Below are 17057 nucleotides of genomic sequence, written 5' to 3'. Positions count from 1 at the left end.
TACATGCATGTGCATGTTATGTGTGTGAGAGCAAATGATGGAGTGAGTGTTTGTATGTGTGTTGGAGTATCAATGTGATTAGTGTGTAGGGCCCTGTGAATAGACAGTGAAAAATATAGGAATAAAATAGAAAATGTCAACTCAGCTGTTAGCTATTTAGCAGTCATATGGTATGGGGATCATAACCTGTTCAGGAGCCTGTTGATGTCAGGCTTGATGCACGCTTGTCGTGCGGAAGCAGAGAGAACAGTCTATGGCTTGAGTGGTTGAAGTTGTCAACAATTTTCCAGGCCTTCCTTTCACACTGCCTGATATAGAGGTTCTGGTTGGCAGGAAGCTCGGCGCCAGTGACGTAATGGGCTGTCCGCACCACCTTCTGTAGCGCCATGCAATTGAGGGCGGTGCTATTTTCATACCAAGCAGTGATGCAGCCAGCTAAGATGCTCTCAATGGTGCAACTGTATATATTTTTTAGGGTCTGACGGCCCATGCCTTAACCTTTTTCACGACTGCGCGTATGTGTGCGGACCATTTTAAGTTCTTAGTGATTTCGACATGAGGAACTTGAAGCTCTTGACATCGCTTCACTGCAGCCCCGTCATTGTGGATGAGGGCGTGCTCATGCCCAAATTTGCTGTAGTCCTTCCAGCCCCACACTGCCAGGTCACTGACCACCTCCCTGTAGGCTCTCAGCGTCGCCAGTCATCAGGCCTACCAAGTCGTGTCGTCAGCAAACTTGTGATGGTGGGTCAACATGGTGTACAGGATGGGACTAAGCATACACCCCTGTAGGGTCCCCGTGTTGAGGGTCAGCTTAGCGAGGTGATGTTGCCTACCCTCTCCACCTGGGGTCGGCCCATCAGGAATTCCAAGTTCCAGTTTGCAGATGGAGGTGTTTAGTCTCACTCCATCAGCTTCCTAAGCTTGATGACGAGCTTGGAGGGGACAATGGTGTTGAACAGTGAGCTGTAAACAATGAACAGCATTTTTCACATAGGTATTCCTCTTATCTAGGTTGGGTGAGGACAGTGTGGGGTGCAATTGAGATTGCGTTGTCTATGGCGGTATGCAAATTGGAGTGGATCTAGTTGATGTGTCTCATAACCAGCCTCACCAAAGCACTTCATGATTACAGATATGAGTGCTAAAGCCGGTACTCATTGTGGCATGAAGCCTTTGAGTTCTTGGGAACAGGAAGGATGTCCATCCTAATACATGTGGGGATTACAGACTGGGACAAGGAGAGGTTGAAAATGACCTTGAGTATATTGGTTAGCTGTTCTGCGAATGCTCTGAGAATGCACCCTGAAATACCATTGGGCCCCGCGGCCTTGTGGGTATTGACCTGATTAAAGACTTTACTCAAGTTGGCCCCGGAGAGCGAGATCACCCAATCTTCTGGGTTGGTGGCGCCCCTCACTTTATTGTCCCCCCAAAAAACTCCCTTGTTATTGACGATGACAAGCATACCCATAACATGATGCATTCACCACCATGCTTGAAAATATGGAGAGCAGTCCTCAGTGATGTGTTGGATTTGCCCGAAACATAATGCGTTGTATTCAGGACATAAAGTACATTTATTTGACACATTTTTAGCAGTTTTACTTTAGTGCCTTGCAAATAGGATGCATGTTATGGAATATTTGGGTTTTGTGCAGGCTTTCTTTTCACTCTGTCATTTAGGTTAGTAATTGTGGAGCAACTACAATGTTGTTCCATCCTGAGTTTTCTCCTATCACAGCTATTAAACTCTGTATTTGTTTTAAAGTCACCATTGAAATCCCTAAGCAGTTTCCTTCCTCTTCGGCAACTCAGTTAGGAAGGACGCCTGTATCTTTATAGTGACTGGGTGAATTAAGACACCATCCAAAGTGTAATTAATATGCTCAAAGGGAAATACATTGTTTGTTTTTTACCCATCTACCAATAGGTGCCCTTCTTTGAGAGGCATTGGAAAACCTCCCTGGTCTTTGTGGTTGAATCTGTGTTTGAAATTCACTGCTCGACTGAAGGACATTACAGATGATTGTATGTGTGAGGTACATCGATGAAGTAGTCATCCTAAAATCATGTTCAATACTATCATTGTCCACAGAGTGAGCCCATGCAACTTATTATATGACTTGTTAAGCACATTTTTACTCCTGAACTTATTTAGGCTTGCCATAACAAATGGGTTGAATACTAATTGACTCTGCTTTTCATTTGTAATACATTTTTGAAAAATATATTTCCACTTGACATTTTGGGGTATTGTGTGTAGGCCAGTTACACAAAATCTTAAAGTAAAACTTTTTAAATTCATGCTGTAAAAGTCAAAGGGTGTGAGTACTTTATGAAGGCACTCTTCTATAGAAGCTGATTAGAGAAAATCAACTCTGTTAATTCAATAGGTTTTGTAGGTCACAACAAAATTGTTGTGACTTGCTCCATACAGTAGGTGAGGTCAAGTAAGCAGGTGTAAATGCAATTTAAGTGGCTACAAAGGATGAAAAGAAATTACATATATAGACCTAAGTTTGGTTTACTTACTCAAATATGCCCAGACTAATTAGTATTTTCCTTTGGTGTTTGTCTTGTCATTTAGGCCTGACAGTACTCCAGAAGATTCTGGACACTGCAGCAGAGAAGACATGGCAGGTGACATCAGTGAACCTGGACAGTGGTATGGATCAGACGGCCTTCTTGAAGGTGGTTCAGGACCTAGAGAAGAAGAAGGAGTACAACATCATCCTGGACTGTGAGCTGGAGAGACTCAACATGATCCTCAACCTGGTAAATAACATTGGATTGACAGACTGTCCAGTAATGAAAAGGGAGATAGATGTAAACTAGACACATTACTTCAATGGTGGGATGGGTTCACTCCAACAAGAGGACCACTCAGCTAGAGTGACAAAATAACCCTTTCTCCTCTTACTTAAGTGTCACGTCTACTCCTGCTCCTCCCCTCCGGCGTGCGACGGTGCCGGAATACTAACCACCGGTCCTGGGAATCATCATTGCGTACACCTGGCACTCATCATTACGCGCACCTGGCACTCATAATTATGACTCACACCTGGACCTCATTACCTCCCCTTTATAGGTCCCTTTTGTTCATTCCTCAGTTGGTACTGCACCTGTGTTCATGTTACCTCGCTTCTGTCACGCTGTCTTGTTTCACGTTTGTTGTGTTCATTAAAGGTTTGACCTGCGTCTTTCCTCATGGTGTCATTGTTACCAACAAAAAAAATGGAAGCAGCAGGAAAATTGGATATCTCTCAGACGGTCGACGAACAGGGTTACCTTCTGCTTCAGCACCATGACCAGCTGGCACAATTGGGGATGCCCATGGATGAGGTCCTTCGCAGTTTGTAGGATCTCAAACATTTCCAGGAGGTGGAGAATACTCTAGAACCAGCCTACCCAGTGAGCCAGCCCAACAGCCCATTCAGCAAACTGCTCAGGGAAGCGATGCCCATTTATTCCTCCCAGAGAAATATGACAGTATCCAATCCAAATGCTGTGGCTTCTTACTTCAGTGCACACTTTATTTTACACACCAGATGGAAACCCCTACTACCGAGAGGTGTAAGGTTGCCACGGTTATTTCTCTGCTGACAGGGCGGGCATTGGAATGGGCTACGGCGGTCGAGGAGAAGAGCTAAATTCATGAGGGGTTCATGGCTCTGTTTAAATGGATCTTTGATCATCTCCCGGAGGGTAGAGAGGGAGGTGAGCATCTTCTTCAATCACGGCAGGGAGATCAGGTTGCTGCTGAGTACGCGCTCACCTTCCAGCGCTTCGCACGCTATTTAGAAGAGGTTTGCGCGACGAGGTCCAGACGGAATTGGCCTGCCGAGACGACAACCTTACCCTGGACGCGCTCATAACCTTTTCCGGGAGTGTCGGCATTCTCATTGCTTCTTTCCCTCCTTCAGCGAACACTCGGAATCAGAGCCTGAACCCATGGAGGTAGGGGTCACACACCTCCCCGCGGCGGAGCGCTGCAGACTGATACAACTGGAGCTCTGTATGTACTGTGGTCAAGGAGGGCACAGACTCCAGCGGTGTCCGGCACAGCTAAATCCTGGATCTACTAGAATAGCGGGACGGTCACGTGATCTGCCATCCCCTGGGCCAGGAGCTAATATTCTTCATCACTTCCTGCTAGGCTATTTTTTGGTGTCCATTTCGTTGGTTGACTTTTTAAATTTATTTTATTTAACCTTTATTTAACCAGGTAGGGTAGTTAAGAACAAGTTCTCATTTACAACTGTGACCTGGATAAGATAAAGCAAAGCAGTGTGACACAGACAACAACACAGAGTTACACATGGAGTCAAAAATAAACAAGCTAATAACACAATAAACTGTCCCTCATGTCCTGTGTCAACAGTTTTAGTGGATTCCGGTGCCACAGGGAATTTTCTGGATCAGACCCTTGCCGCCTCTCTCAATATTACTTCATACACGCCCTCCTCTCCTTTTCCGCTGCAAGGCCCTGATTGTCGGCTATTAGGTTCCGGAACCATTACACACATCACTCAACCGCTTACCCTCACTGTGGAGTCCAATCATCAGGAGAATATCCCCTTCATCACCAGTTCACAAGATCATCCTCGGCCTCCCTTGACTTCAACGCCATAACCACACCATTTCATGGTCGAGGATGAGAATCACAGACTGGTCACCTGAATGTCAGAGGACCTGTTTCCCTGTTCCCTGTGGTTCCATGTCGGTTGAGAGCCCTTTGGTTGCCTTTCAGCCCAACATCCCGGAGGTACCAGGATCTGAGGGAGGTATTCTCCAAGACCCGGGCCACCTATCTCCCTCATTGCCCCTGGGACTGTGCCATCAACCTGCTTGCTGATGCAACACCTCCATGCAGATGCATCTACCCTCTGTCTGTGGCTGAGACCCAGGCCATGGAGGATTACATTCAGGAGGCGCTCCAACAGTGGTTCATCAGCACTTCTACATCTCCTGCGTCAGCTGGGTTCTTCTTCGTGGCCAAGAAGGGTGGAGGATTACACCCTTGCACTGGTTACAGAGGACTCGAAGAAGTATTGGTGCCGTCTGCTGTCGAGCAGCTCCACGGGGCCCGCTTCTTCACCAAATTGGACCTGCGGAGTGCCTACAATCTCATCCGCATCCGGGAGGAGGATGAGTGGAAGACTGCATTCAGCGTAATGTCTGTCCACTACGAGTACTTGGTGATGCCCTTTGGCTTAGCCAATGCTCCGTCAGTGTTCCTGGCATTCGTCAACGAGGTGTTCAGGGACATGCTCAGACGCCGGGTGATCGTATACATTGATGACATCTTCATCTACTTGGTTAATCTGGAGGATCACATCACACATGTTCGAGCAGTCCTGGAACGCCTCCTAGCCCATCAACTGTTCGTCAAGGCTGAGAAGTGTCAATTCCATCAGAGGGCCTTCTTGGGTTACCAAATCAGCCAGCAGGGAGTGAAGATTAATGACAAGAAAGTAGATGCAGTCAGGTCATGGCCAGTACAACGGTTTTAGAAGTTTGCCAACTTCTACTGTCGATCATCAGGAATTTCAGCTCTCTCCTTAAGGGAGGGTCCATCAGCCGATGAGGCCTTTTGTCTTTGTTGTAACTTTAATGTGTTACAGAGTTAATGTCTAAGTTTATTCTTTGAACTGTATCTAAAGATATTTCTTTAGATTTATTTGCATATGTAATTGTATTGGGTTGTGTTGAATTACGCTTTTTGACTGCAAGTCCCAGAATGCCTTGCGAGAGGAATGAGTGATAACGCACCAATTATGTGCTGGTGCGGATGATTGTGGCTGACTTTCCAACAGCATCTTACCTGCATTGCTCTGTACCAAAACAATTGTTGTTAAATGTAACGTAAACAAGTATTCTTATAAGCTTTCGTATCAAACCCGACGTCCCGAGTCATTACTAAGAAGTTAGTTAATCTAAAAGTTGGTGCCGAAACCCGGGATATGAGCTGCGACGAAGAAGTGGCTGAAATGGCTGAGGAGGAACGTCGGCATGAAGCAGAAAGAATGAGACGAAAGCGGGGTACCATTCGAGGCGCAACAACGCAGATTTTGAATCAGATTGACGTGGAAATATCCCAGTCAAATCCGGATACCGATCACTTGAGTACATTGTTGGAATTGCTATCCGCTAAGGAGGACAGTTTGTTTGAGCTCGATCGTGGAATTGAACTGTTAACGCCATTGGACGGATTGGAGGCAGAGATTGCATGCACGGAGGATTACAAAGAACGCATTATCATGCTGAAGAGCCGTGCACAAAGAGTGATAACGAAGAAACAGGACGTCAATCCACTACCAGCCCGGGTGAGTGACGCTAACTCAAACATATCACAGAGACAATCAGTAAGGCTACCGAAGTTGATTATTGAGAAATTCTATGGAGATGTCAGTATGTGGCAGGAGTTTTGGAGCCAATATGAGACTGCTATTCACAACAATGATTCACTGTGTAAAAAAGAGAAGTTTACCTATCTGAAAACATATCTCACTGGACCAGCTGCAAAGGCAGTAGCAGGACTGATGTTAACAGACAGTAACTATGATAATGCAATCACTCTACTCAAGAGCAGATTTGGAAGGAAAGATCTTGTGATTAGTGCTCATATGTCATCTGCTGAATCTCACACCTGTGAAGAAATCCTCTGATCTAAATGCATTGAGGCAGCTATATGATGAATGTGAAATTCAGATTAGGAGCCTGGAATCACTGGGTGTAATGTCAGAAACCTATGGAAGCCTACTATTCCCAATCTTACTGCAGATGATTCCAGAGGACATAGCTCTTGACTATAGTCGTCAGAGGGGAGTAGATGATGAATGGAAAGTGTCTGAGATTATCAGTTTCCTACAGAAAGAGGTTCAAAGCAGGGAGAGAGCGCTACAAATGACAAGATCATACAACCAACAGAAAGAGAGCAAACCATGGAACAAGTCATGCTTCTCCAATGAAATGAAAACAAAAAGACCCAACATGCCCTCTGCTGCAGCACTGCATACAACCAGCCAGAAGGAACAACAAACGTGTCTATTTTGTGACAGTGCAGACCACAAATCAGAAAACTGCACTGACTACAATATTGCTACACGCAAAGAGAAACTAAAGAACATGGGAAGATGCTTTGTATGTTTAGGACAGAGACACATAGCAAAATTCTGTAAAGTCAAAGATGTGTCATGTGGAAGCAGACATCACATTGCGGTTTGTACCAGTAAGAGGAGGGAGGTGCAATACCCTACTGTTTCTGTAGATGCTGTTGTTTCCTCAGTTATTCCCCATTCAGTGAAGATGAAACCAGATGGACAGAACACTGTGTTGCTACAAACGGCAAAGGCATGGGTAGAAGGCCCATCGGGCAGGAAGATAGCTCGTTGCTTACTAGATGGAGGCAGTCAAAGAAGTTTCATACATGAAAACCTTGTGAAGGGCTTGAAGCTACCAGTAATCAGACAAGAGGCACTCACTCTTCACACGTTTGGCTCCTCTGCCCCAGCAACGTCCCAACGCAACACAGTGAAAGTCATCTTGGAGAATGTCTGGGACAAACAGCAGAGAATAGAGATAGAGGCAATTGAAACCCCACAAGTGTGCACAGCTGTGATGAAGGTTCCTGGTGAACAGATTCAGCATGAGCTCAGTAAAAGGGGACTGCAGCTCGCAGACTTTCCAGGAGATGACAATGATCCTGAACTCTCTGTCCTGATAGGAGCAGACTACTACTGGCAGATAGTATCAGGCAGAGTGGAGCGACTGACGGAGACGCTAGTTGCTTTAGAGAGCACCTTTGGATGGTCGGTGCAGGGACCCGTGTCCATGTCAAGTGTCGCCGAGGCAACTTGCATGTTCATCCCACTTGATGAAGACACACTAGTCTCCAAGCAATTGCATGCATTCTGGGAGCTTGAGTCTCTGGGTATTCTAAGCGAGAAAACACAGAACTCAGAGGAAACCGAGGCTCTACAAAGGTTTGAGGAAACAACCACCTTCAAAGATGGGCGATACCATGTGGAGTTGCCATGGAAACGAGAAATGCCAGAACTCCAAGACAACTATACGGTTTGAATGTCTGAAGAAAAGGCTGAAGAAGGATGTGACGTTGTACAGCAGATACAATGAAGTAGTAGAAGACTACTTACAACAAGATATGGCAGAGGACGTGCCCAAGGACAACGCATCAAGTGCAGACAACGTAAAATACTACTTACCTCACCATGCAGTACTCCGAGAAGATAAGGTGACAACAAAACTGAGAGTGGTGTTTGATGCCTCGTCCCATGAAGATGGCTGTCCATCTCTCAATGACTGTCTACTCACAGGACCGAACCTGAATCCAGATCTGCTCAGCGTTCTGATAAAGTTCAGACTACATGAGATCGCATTCATGGCAGACATCAAGAAAGCTTTCCTGCAGATATCCCTAGCAGAGAGAGACAGAGACGCCGTGAGATTTCTATGGCTCACTGGCCCACCAAGAGGAGAAAATGAAGAGGAGCTGCGTGTGCTGAGGATGAAAAGAGTGGTATTTGGAGCTTCCCCAAGTCCATTTTTGCTGGCAGCTACAATCAGGAAGCACCTGAAACAATATGAAACAGAACAACCAGAAGTTGTAGAGATACTGAGAGAGTCACTCTACGTAGATGACTTCATTGCAAGTTCACGCAATGTTGAAGAGGCTTACATTGTGATAACAACTGCAAAGCGAATGCTGTCGAATGCAGGCATGGACCTCTGCAAGTGGATGACCAATTCTCCTGAATTGAAAACAAAATGGGAGGAGAGTACGACAACTGACCACCCGTTGACGTTACAAACACAAGGAGTAGTGCTGAAGGTTTTAGGTTTAGTATGGAGGCCGGAAACGGATGACTTTGTGTTTGACCTCAGGCCGCTACTGAGCATTCTAAAGCAAAAGGAAAACACAAAGAGAAGTGTTCTGCAGTCGTCTGCACGTATCTTCGACCCTCTTGGTTTCTTAACTCCCTTCACCATCAGGATCAAGTGCATGTTCCAGGAAATGTGGGAGAGGGGACTCAGCTGGGACGAAGAATTACCACCTGATCTGACACGAGAATGGCAACAGTGGTGTTCAGAACTACCCCAGTTACACCAGCTCACCATACCAAGGTGGTACAGAACAGACATGCGGCCACAGAATAACCACACCCTGAAACTACACGTGTTCTGTGATGCAAGTGAAAGGGCTTACAGTAGCTTACTTGCAAGGTGAGTCACAAGACAGGGAAACAACAAGTCTAGTCGCATCCAAGTCCAGGGTAGCCCCACTTAAGAAAATGACGCTGCCACGCCTGGAGCTCATGGGAGCTGTAATTGGAGCGAGACTAGCAAACAACTTGATGACCACACTGAAAATGGAAGAAAAACAGATTAACATGTGGACAGACTCGATGATCGTGCTGCATTGGATTTGCAGCTCAGCTCAGAAATGGAAACAGTTTGTTGCGAACAGAGTGACGGAGATCCAGTCCTTGACCAATCCAGAGTCATGGTCACATATTGAAGGGACAACTAATCCAGCTGACCTCCCTACAAGAGGACAAACTGTTAGAAACTTGACACAGAGCGAGCTATGGTGGAATGGACCCAGAATTCTGACATCACCCAATCAGTCCGAAGAGACTGATGATAACAAGGTTCCGGAAGAGGTGAATATAGAACTCAAGTCCAGTTGCCAGGTTACTGTACAACTCGCAGCAAACAGCACAGACAGCACTGAACCTGTGTTGGACAGCAAAGGTACAGCAAACTGAAAAGAGTGTTCAGAGTCACTGCCTGGATAAAGAGATTCATAGCCAATGCTCGTACAACCATAAAGATGCAAGGTGAACTGACTGCTGACGAACTGTTCGATGCAGAAAAGTACTCGATTAAGGTAACACAACAACAGAGTTTCGGACAGGAAATCAAACTACTGAAGGCAGGAAAAAGCCTAAACAATGACTGTAAAATCAGAGAACTGAAACCTTTCCTGGACGAACACGAACTACTCAGTGTAGGAGGAAGACTGCAACAGTCCAACTTCACATTCAGAGAGCAGCACCCATGGGTTCTGCCCAATAAGTCCAGATACTCAGAAATGCTGATACAGTACCAACATGAGAAGGTGATGCATTCTGGAGCAAGAGACACTCTAGTACAAATCAGAGAGCGATACTGGATCTTGAGTGCTAGGCAGCTAGTCAAGAGCACAGTGGCAAGATGTATAGTGTGCAAGAGATTCAAGGCAAGGGCCGGACAGCAGGTCACTGCGCCTTTACCAAAAGACAGAATAACTGAATCCCCACCATTCGAAGTCACAGGTGTGGATTTTGCAGGACCGCTCTATGTGAAAGAAAATGGTTCTGTGAAGAAGTCATACATTGCACTGTTCACTTGTGCTGTAACCAGAGCAGTGCATTTGGAACTGGTCTCAGATCAGTCAACAGAGACATTCTTGTTAGCTCTAAAAAGATTCATCTCAAGGAGAGGATTATGCAAGGTAATCTACTCAGACAATGCAAAAACGTTCAAGAGAGCTGATCAGGACTTGAAAGAGCTGTGGAAGGCAATCGAAGAGCCCCAACTCTAGGCGTTCTTCTCAGAAAGGGGCATCACCTGGAGGTTCATCGCAGAGCGAGCAGCCTGGTGGGGCGGATTCTGGGAAAGACTCATCAGGTCAGTAAAAACATGCCTGCGAAAGGTTCTTGGGAGAGCTTCACTTAATTTTGAAGAGATATGCACAGTCCTGACAGAGGTTGAAGCTATCCTAAATTCTAGGCCTCTGACCTTCGTGCACAATGAGGTGGATGAACCACAACCCCTGACCCCAGCACACTTCCTGGTGGGTAAAAGACTAACCTCTTTGCCTCCAAAGCCATTTCCAGCTGACACTCAGCACCCAACGTTAAACGAGGGGGAAATGACACGCAGATGGAAGTACAGGCAGAGACTTGTGACCAGTTTCTGAAACAGTTGGCGAAGGGACTACTTGCTGGATCTAAAGTCAGCACACCGCTGTGACACACCACAGCCCACCCCACTGAAAGCGGGTGACGTTGTACTCATTGGAGAAGATAACCTACCCAGACAAACCTGGAAACTAGGAAAGATTGAGGAACTGTTTCCAGGCCGAGATGGCTTAGTTAGATCATGTTCAGTTCGTACTGCTTCAGGGACTTTGTTGAGGAGACCTATTCAGTTGATATACTGCCTAGAGATCTAGATGAACACAATTGTTCATCGGGGGGGAGGATGTTGTAACTTTAATGTATTACAGAGTTAATGTTTAAGTTTATTCTTTGAACTGTATCTAAAGATATTTCTTTAGATTTATTTGCATATGTAATTGTATTGGGTTGTGTTGAATTACGCTTTTTGACTGCAAGTCCCAGAATGCCTTGCGAGAGGAATGAGTGATAACGCGCCAATTATGTGCAGGTGCGGATGATTGTGGCTGACTTTCCAACAGCATCTTACCTGCATTGCTCTGTACCAAAACAATTGTTGTTAAATGTAACGTAAACAAGTATTCTTACTAAAATAAGTGCTGAAACATCCAGCTCCCACTATATCCTTTGTGTTGGAGGTGGACGCTTCCGAGGTAGGCGTGGGGCAGTTTTGTCTCAATGACAGGGGAACCATTCATCATTCTCACCGACCATCGGAACCTGGAGTACATACGGACAGCGAGGAGACTGAATCCGCGCCAAGCCAGGTGGGCCCTTTTCTTCACCAGGTTTATATGTCGCCCAGGCTCAAAGAACACCAAGGCCGATTCCTTGTCCCACCTCTACGATTCAGGAGAGAGCCCTGTCCTAAGTGAGCCTATAATCCTATCCTCCCGAGTAGTAGCTTCTGTGGTCTTGGACTTAGTAGCTCCTGTGGTCTGGGACGTATATGTGGAGAGCCGCCAGGGAGCCCGTACCCCTGAACTGTCCTGCCGGGAACACCTACGTTCCTACAAGGATAAGGGATCGGCTGCTGACCTGGGCACACCCCACTGTCGTCGTTGGACATCCAGGTATATCTCGCACCATCCACTCCATCACTGAGAAGTACTGGTGGCCCACCTTGGCACAGGATGTCACTTGTTATTTCAACTCCTGTTCCGTATGTGCCCAAATCAAGTCTCCCTGGAATGCTCCAGCAGGGAAGTTCCTACTGCTTCCCGTGCCTCAGCAACCCTGGTCTCATCTATCCATTGACTTTGTAACCAATCTCCCCTCTGACGGTTTCACCACCATTCTAGTGGTGGTGGATAGATTGTGAAGTCAGGTCTCCTCACTGCTCTCCAGGTTGCTGAGGCATTCTTCCAGCAGGTCTTCCGGCATTATAGCCTTCCGGAGGACATCGTCTCCGACCGTGGCACCCAATTCACATCACGAGTATGGAGGGCCTTCATGGAGAAGCTCGGGGTCACGGTCAGCCTCTCTTCTGGGTATCGGTCTCAGTTCAACAGGCAGGTGGAGAGGATGAACCAGGAGCTGGGGAGGTTCCTAAGGAGTCACTGTCTGGACCGGCAGTGGGCACAATTCCTTCCATGGCCAGAGTATACCTAGAATTCACTGCAACACTCCTCCACTGGGTTGACTCCTTTCCAGTATGTTCTGGGTTTTCAGCCGACCCTGGCTCCATGGACTCTGGGCCAGACCAAGGCTCCTGCGGTTGAGTGGTTCCGGCATGCAAAAGTGTGGAGCGACGCTCACCTGAGACTTCAGATTACCGTCCACAGTGAGACCCCTGTGTTCCACCCAGGGGATCTATCAGGAACCTCCACCTGCCCTGCAAGAAACTGAGCCCCTGGTTTGTGGGGCCTTTCAAGGAGGCTCAATGAGATGACGTATAGGTTATAGCTGCCCAGTCACTACCGTATCTCACACTTGTTTCATGTCTCCCTTCTCAGGCCGGTGGTTCCTGGTCCCCTAGCAGCTGCTGTCCCCCACGACCCATGTTACCTCACATCTGTTACTGTCTTGTTTCATGGTTTCATTAAACGTTTTACCTGCACCTGCTTCTCGACTCACGGCGTCATCGTTACATTAAGTTTTCCCACTCAAGGTATTGACAAGGGTTCAGGTAGCCTTTTACACTTGTACCTTTATACTGGTTGAAAATGGCAGATTTGGACACTGAGTGCCAAAATTGGAACGCAGTAATATTTTGTACTCAGTAACATGTTAGAGCTCAGGAAATTTATTTCACAAGTCTGTATTGGTTTTGCTTTACAACTGTTTAGAACTTGAACACTGTGCGCGCAACAAGAAGTTGCTCCCATCCCTCCCGGTAATTGGGCAACTTTTGCAATTTTTTGTTGTTGTCCGAGTAAGGGAAATCCTGTAAATTACGAGGACTCTATGTATTTTGAAAGATGAGACATTAAAGATTATAAATTCTGCTTTAATGTCACAAACAAGCCAAACATCAGTGAGTCAAAGTGCACTTCATTTCCATAAAACTCATGTGATATACACGGTTTGATGTACAGTTACAAGAATGCCTATGTTTGTATTTTTAAGAAATTTTGAGATGAACCGCACATAATGACAACCCGCTTCTCTGAATTGCCTTGTGAAAGCCTAACACTAAGATTGTATTTTATAATTTAACTAGTCATGTTGGCAATAGAACACGCTTCCAAATGATTCCCCCTGACCCAGATTGAGATTTATAATGGGCCGTTTTTGGATTGTGTAAACAACAGTAATTGTGTAAAGGCGGGGATGCAGGCCAAAACTAAGTGTGCTTGTTTTAGTTCCTCAACGACACAGCTAGGAGAACTCAAAAAGCAACTTGTGGTTGAAGACTCTTTGAGTCACCAAAGTGCATTGAAATTACTTAGGAACTGTACACACTTTGGACAGTTCCTACCCCAAATTTTCCAAGAATATCTGAGTGTATTTTCAGATTTAGTTATCAACAAATGCAGCAAAAAGTACAGTAAAGATCAAATGCACATCAAATCAAGTAATGTTTGTATTCCCTCTTGTGTCAAGTGAACTGTTGTGTCCTGACGTTTAGTCTAATGTTCCCATAATCTCAACTGTTCTGTATTTAAAATTCGAACCATGGTTATGCATTTCCATATTTCTTCTGCACGAAACACTTCCCCTGAGTGTAAGGGGTTAAAAGGATTCAGTTTGAACATGTAATGTCGATGGTGTCTCTGAGCTATACTTTACCAGTCTCTGGACAGGGGATAGTGGAGAGAGGTCTGTAGTGAAGAGAAAGATATCTATGATTTTAGATCATAACATCAGTCAGTTCTCCGGGAACAACAACAGTTCCCTGGTAAAAGTTATTTACTGTACTGGAAATGTCATCCCCACAGTGAGTATATTTAAAAATATATACAGTATATATATTTTTTTATCTTTCAAAACGATCAAAAATCTTTTTATAAATGTTGTGTATCTTGTTTGAGAGAGAGAACAGTTCCCTTGAGCTATTTTGAATATGTAAGATCTCTTTAGTACTGTCTTTTTCCAATGGACAGCTGTATACTGATGTTAGAATTTGACATCAACATGATAATCAGCAGAACAGGCCCTGTACTCATACATGTTCCTCTGTGTCCACTTTGCCAACAGGTCACCCGATTCTGATCCTTTGCCAATTATTGGAAAATACCAATTAGTAGAAAAAGATACGAGATGGGCTGCCTGTGTAAATGCAGCCATGGTGTCTGAATAGCAGAGAGCTAGTGAAATTAGGTGTAGGTTTCAGATGAGCATTTGGAAATCAGTGGTCAGGCTCAATTAACCCTGACGGCTGCTTCATTTTGTGTCCCCAAAGCCAGAGGCTGTCCCGGGCCTGTCAATCACAGGTGTACTAGTGATTTTGATGCAGATTGTGCACATGTATTCATTAAAGATCTAATTGGGCTTCCCACAGTGACATATGCCAGATCCTTCCCAGCCCTCCACGGTGAGTTGTTCCAGCTGCCCATTTTCTACTGAGCCCTGATATTTTACTCAGACATCCAGGCAGAGATGGGTGATGAACAATTAATTCCTCAAATATGGGACCAATTAGCTCCTATTTTGGGATGACCACGATTAATGGGACGCTTCAATCCACATCTGTAATGAAATGGCCTCATCTTCATTAGACGTGATGCAAAATGCTTGATCCAAATGACATCATTTTCCTTTCTATTATCCTTTCCAGATCGCTGCTCAGAAGAAAAACCTAAAAAAGTATCACTACATATTGGCAAACCTGGTAAGTCTGGCCCTCTCTGAAACGATGGAAGCTTTAATGCAATATGCAAGCTCCATTGCATAATACAATTTCATTATTTATTTTCAATCTATTTCAAATGTCATCGTAGATATTACTGAAACTCCCAGTTAGGAAACACTACTGTGAAAGTTGTATGAATTTGTTTTGTTCACAACACTACAGATGCCACAGTGAGAAGTAAAATAATAACTCCATCCCCACTGACGGATCAAACACTTTGAAGCACAACTGTAGCTTAAATTTATGCAGCATTGATAGAAACTGATTGTTTAGATTTATCGATGGTGGCGTTGTTCCATGTATTGGTGCCTCTTCATCTTCTCTGTATCTGACTGACTGTAGCTCTTCTGCTTGTCTATGCAGAACACAATGTAGACAGATTGCTGATTACCCGCTGAGCAAGGGAATGATCCTCCTGCAAGGAATTGCAAGGCTCTGAGCTTTTTATGTGTAGGAAAATGTGTGTGTGTGTGCGTGTGTAAGTGTGTGTGTGCGTGTGTAAGAGTAAGGGCGTGCATGTTTACACTATACTTGTGCTTATGTATTTGGTATTGGAATGTGTGTGTGTGTGTGTGTGTGTGTGTGTGTGTGTGTGTTTCCTTTGCATAACTAAACAGAAGTTATTCCTAAATTATTAATGGATTCAATTCATTGCTTGATGTTTATATTCAATGGCCACCATCACTTTATTATTGTTAGTAGGCTAAAATGATAAGCACTGTGATGGTAAATCAAATTCAGCAGGGACCTTATGATCTTATAGTAGATACAATAAATATGAGGCAGAAGGGACTCTGTTAGAATGCTTCTGCATTTACACTTACTGTATCCAGGTGTACTGTAAGTATAGACGTTTCCATAGAAATAGAACTGTAGTGTCTAGTAAGTTATTGTATTGCTATGGTTGACTCTCACGTTAGCATAGCTTCATACAGAGATCTGAAGTTAACTGTCGCCCTAGAGGCAACAAGCTAGCATATTGCTTTAGTGGTATGTTGGGTTAACTTTTAGGTGTGTTATACGGAGTACTTCTTTAGGAGAGGATGCAGTACGTTTGGCCTGAGGTTGCATGTCAAGAGCATGGTTTAAAAGTGCACTCTAGAGGGCTCAACTCAGAGATCTGGAAACATTTGTGGTAGACCTCATAATTGGACTGTGAAACAGAGAGAGAAAAAAACAGTGACTTCACAGGCAGGATTGTTAAATTCATAATTGGATTGTGCTATGAAAAAGAAACACCCCAAAACTGCAATTGTACAAGTAGGATTTCTTAGTTTATAATTGGGTCCAGTAAACGGGGGAGCTGACAACTCTAGAATAATGATGATCATAAAGGCAGCAAGATGCAACACTTTGTGTGAATAGGATCCCTGCGGTTCATTACCATGGGAGCTATTTTCTGAAGGGGGGCACACACACACACACAAACATAAACTCACAAACACATTCACACTACCTCTCTTTATTGATTAAGCATGGCCTATGTAACAAGACTTGATCTTAGTTATCAACCGGTGAAGATCCCCTATACTTCCAGCGTTCTTCTGATTAATTGTAGCCTCGGGGTAAGAATGAAATATGTGAATATGGGACTTTTATCATTCAAAGAAAGCATTAAAATAGTGTCTGCTGAAGCCTGTTTCCGAGGCAAGCTGCAGTATGACTCCAGATGGGAGGTTTAATGTAGTTTGATGCTCTTAGACTAAGGAGATGCAGGTAATTAAATGCAAATACGGTGAGGGGAGTCTCTCCCACATGGTTGCCCACCATATCCTTACGTCAATCAAAGAAAGCAC

At 44.9% G+C, this 17057-nt stretch overlaps 1 protein-coding gene across 6 annotated transcripts in view; it reads left to right on the top strand.

Moving 5' to 3' along the window:
• Positions 1-17057, top strand: part of LOC110537819 (glutamate receptor 1) — a 98447-nt gene that overhangs the window by 46096 nt on the left and 35294 nt on the right. For all 6 annotated transcript variants that reach the window (XR_016485138.1, XR_016485137.1, XM_036937848.2 and 3 more), the window contains exons 4-5: positions 2591-2778; positions 15187-15240. Coding sequence is in view for 4 of the 6 variants with exons in the window: in XM_036937848.2 (XP_036793743.1) it covers positions 2591-2778; positions 15187-15240 (242 nt within the window). In the remaining 2 variants the exon portion in view is untranslated. The remainder of the gene's footprint in view (positions 1-2590; positions 2779-15186; positions 15241-17057) is intronic.

Source organism: Oncorhynchus mykiss, chromosome 12 (genome assembly GCF_057628025.1).
Source record: "Oncorhynchus mykiss isolate SJ-2025 chromosome 12, ASM5762802v1, whole genome shotgun sequence".
Lineage (NCBI taxonomy): Eukaryota > Metazoa > Chordata > Actinopteri > Salmoniformes > Salmonidae > Oncorhynchus > Oncorhynchus mykiss.
Note: the sequence above shows the minus strand (reverse complement) of the source record. Positions and strands in the feature narration are given on the sequence as shown.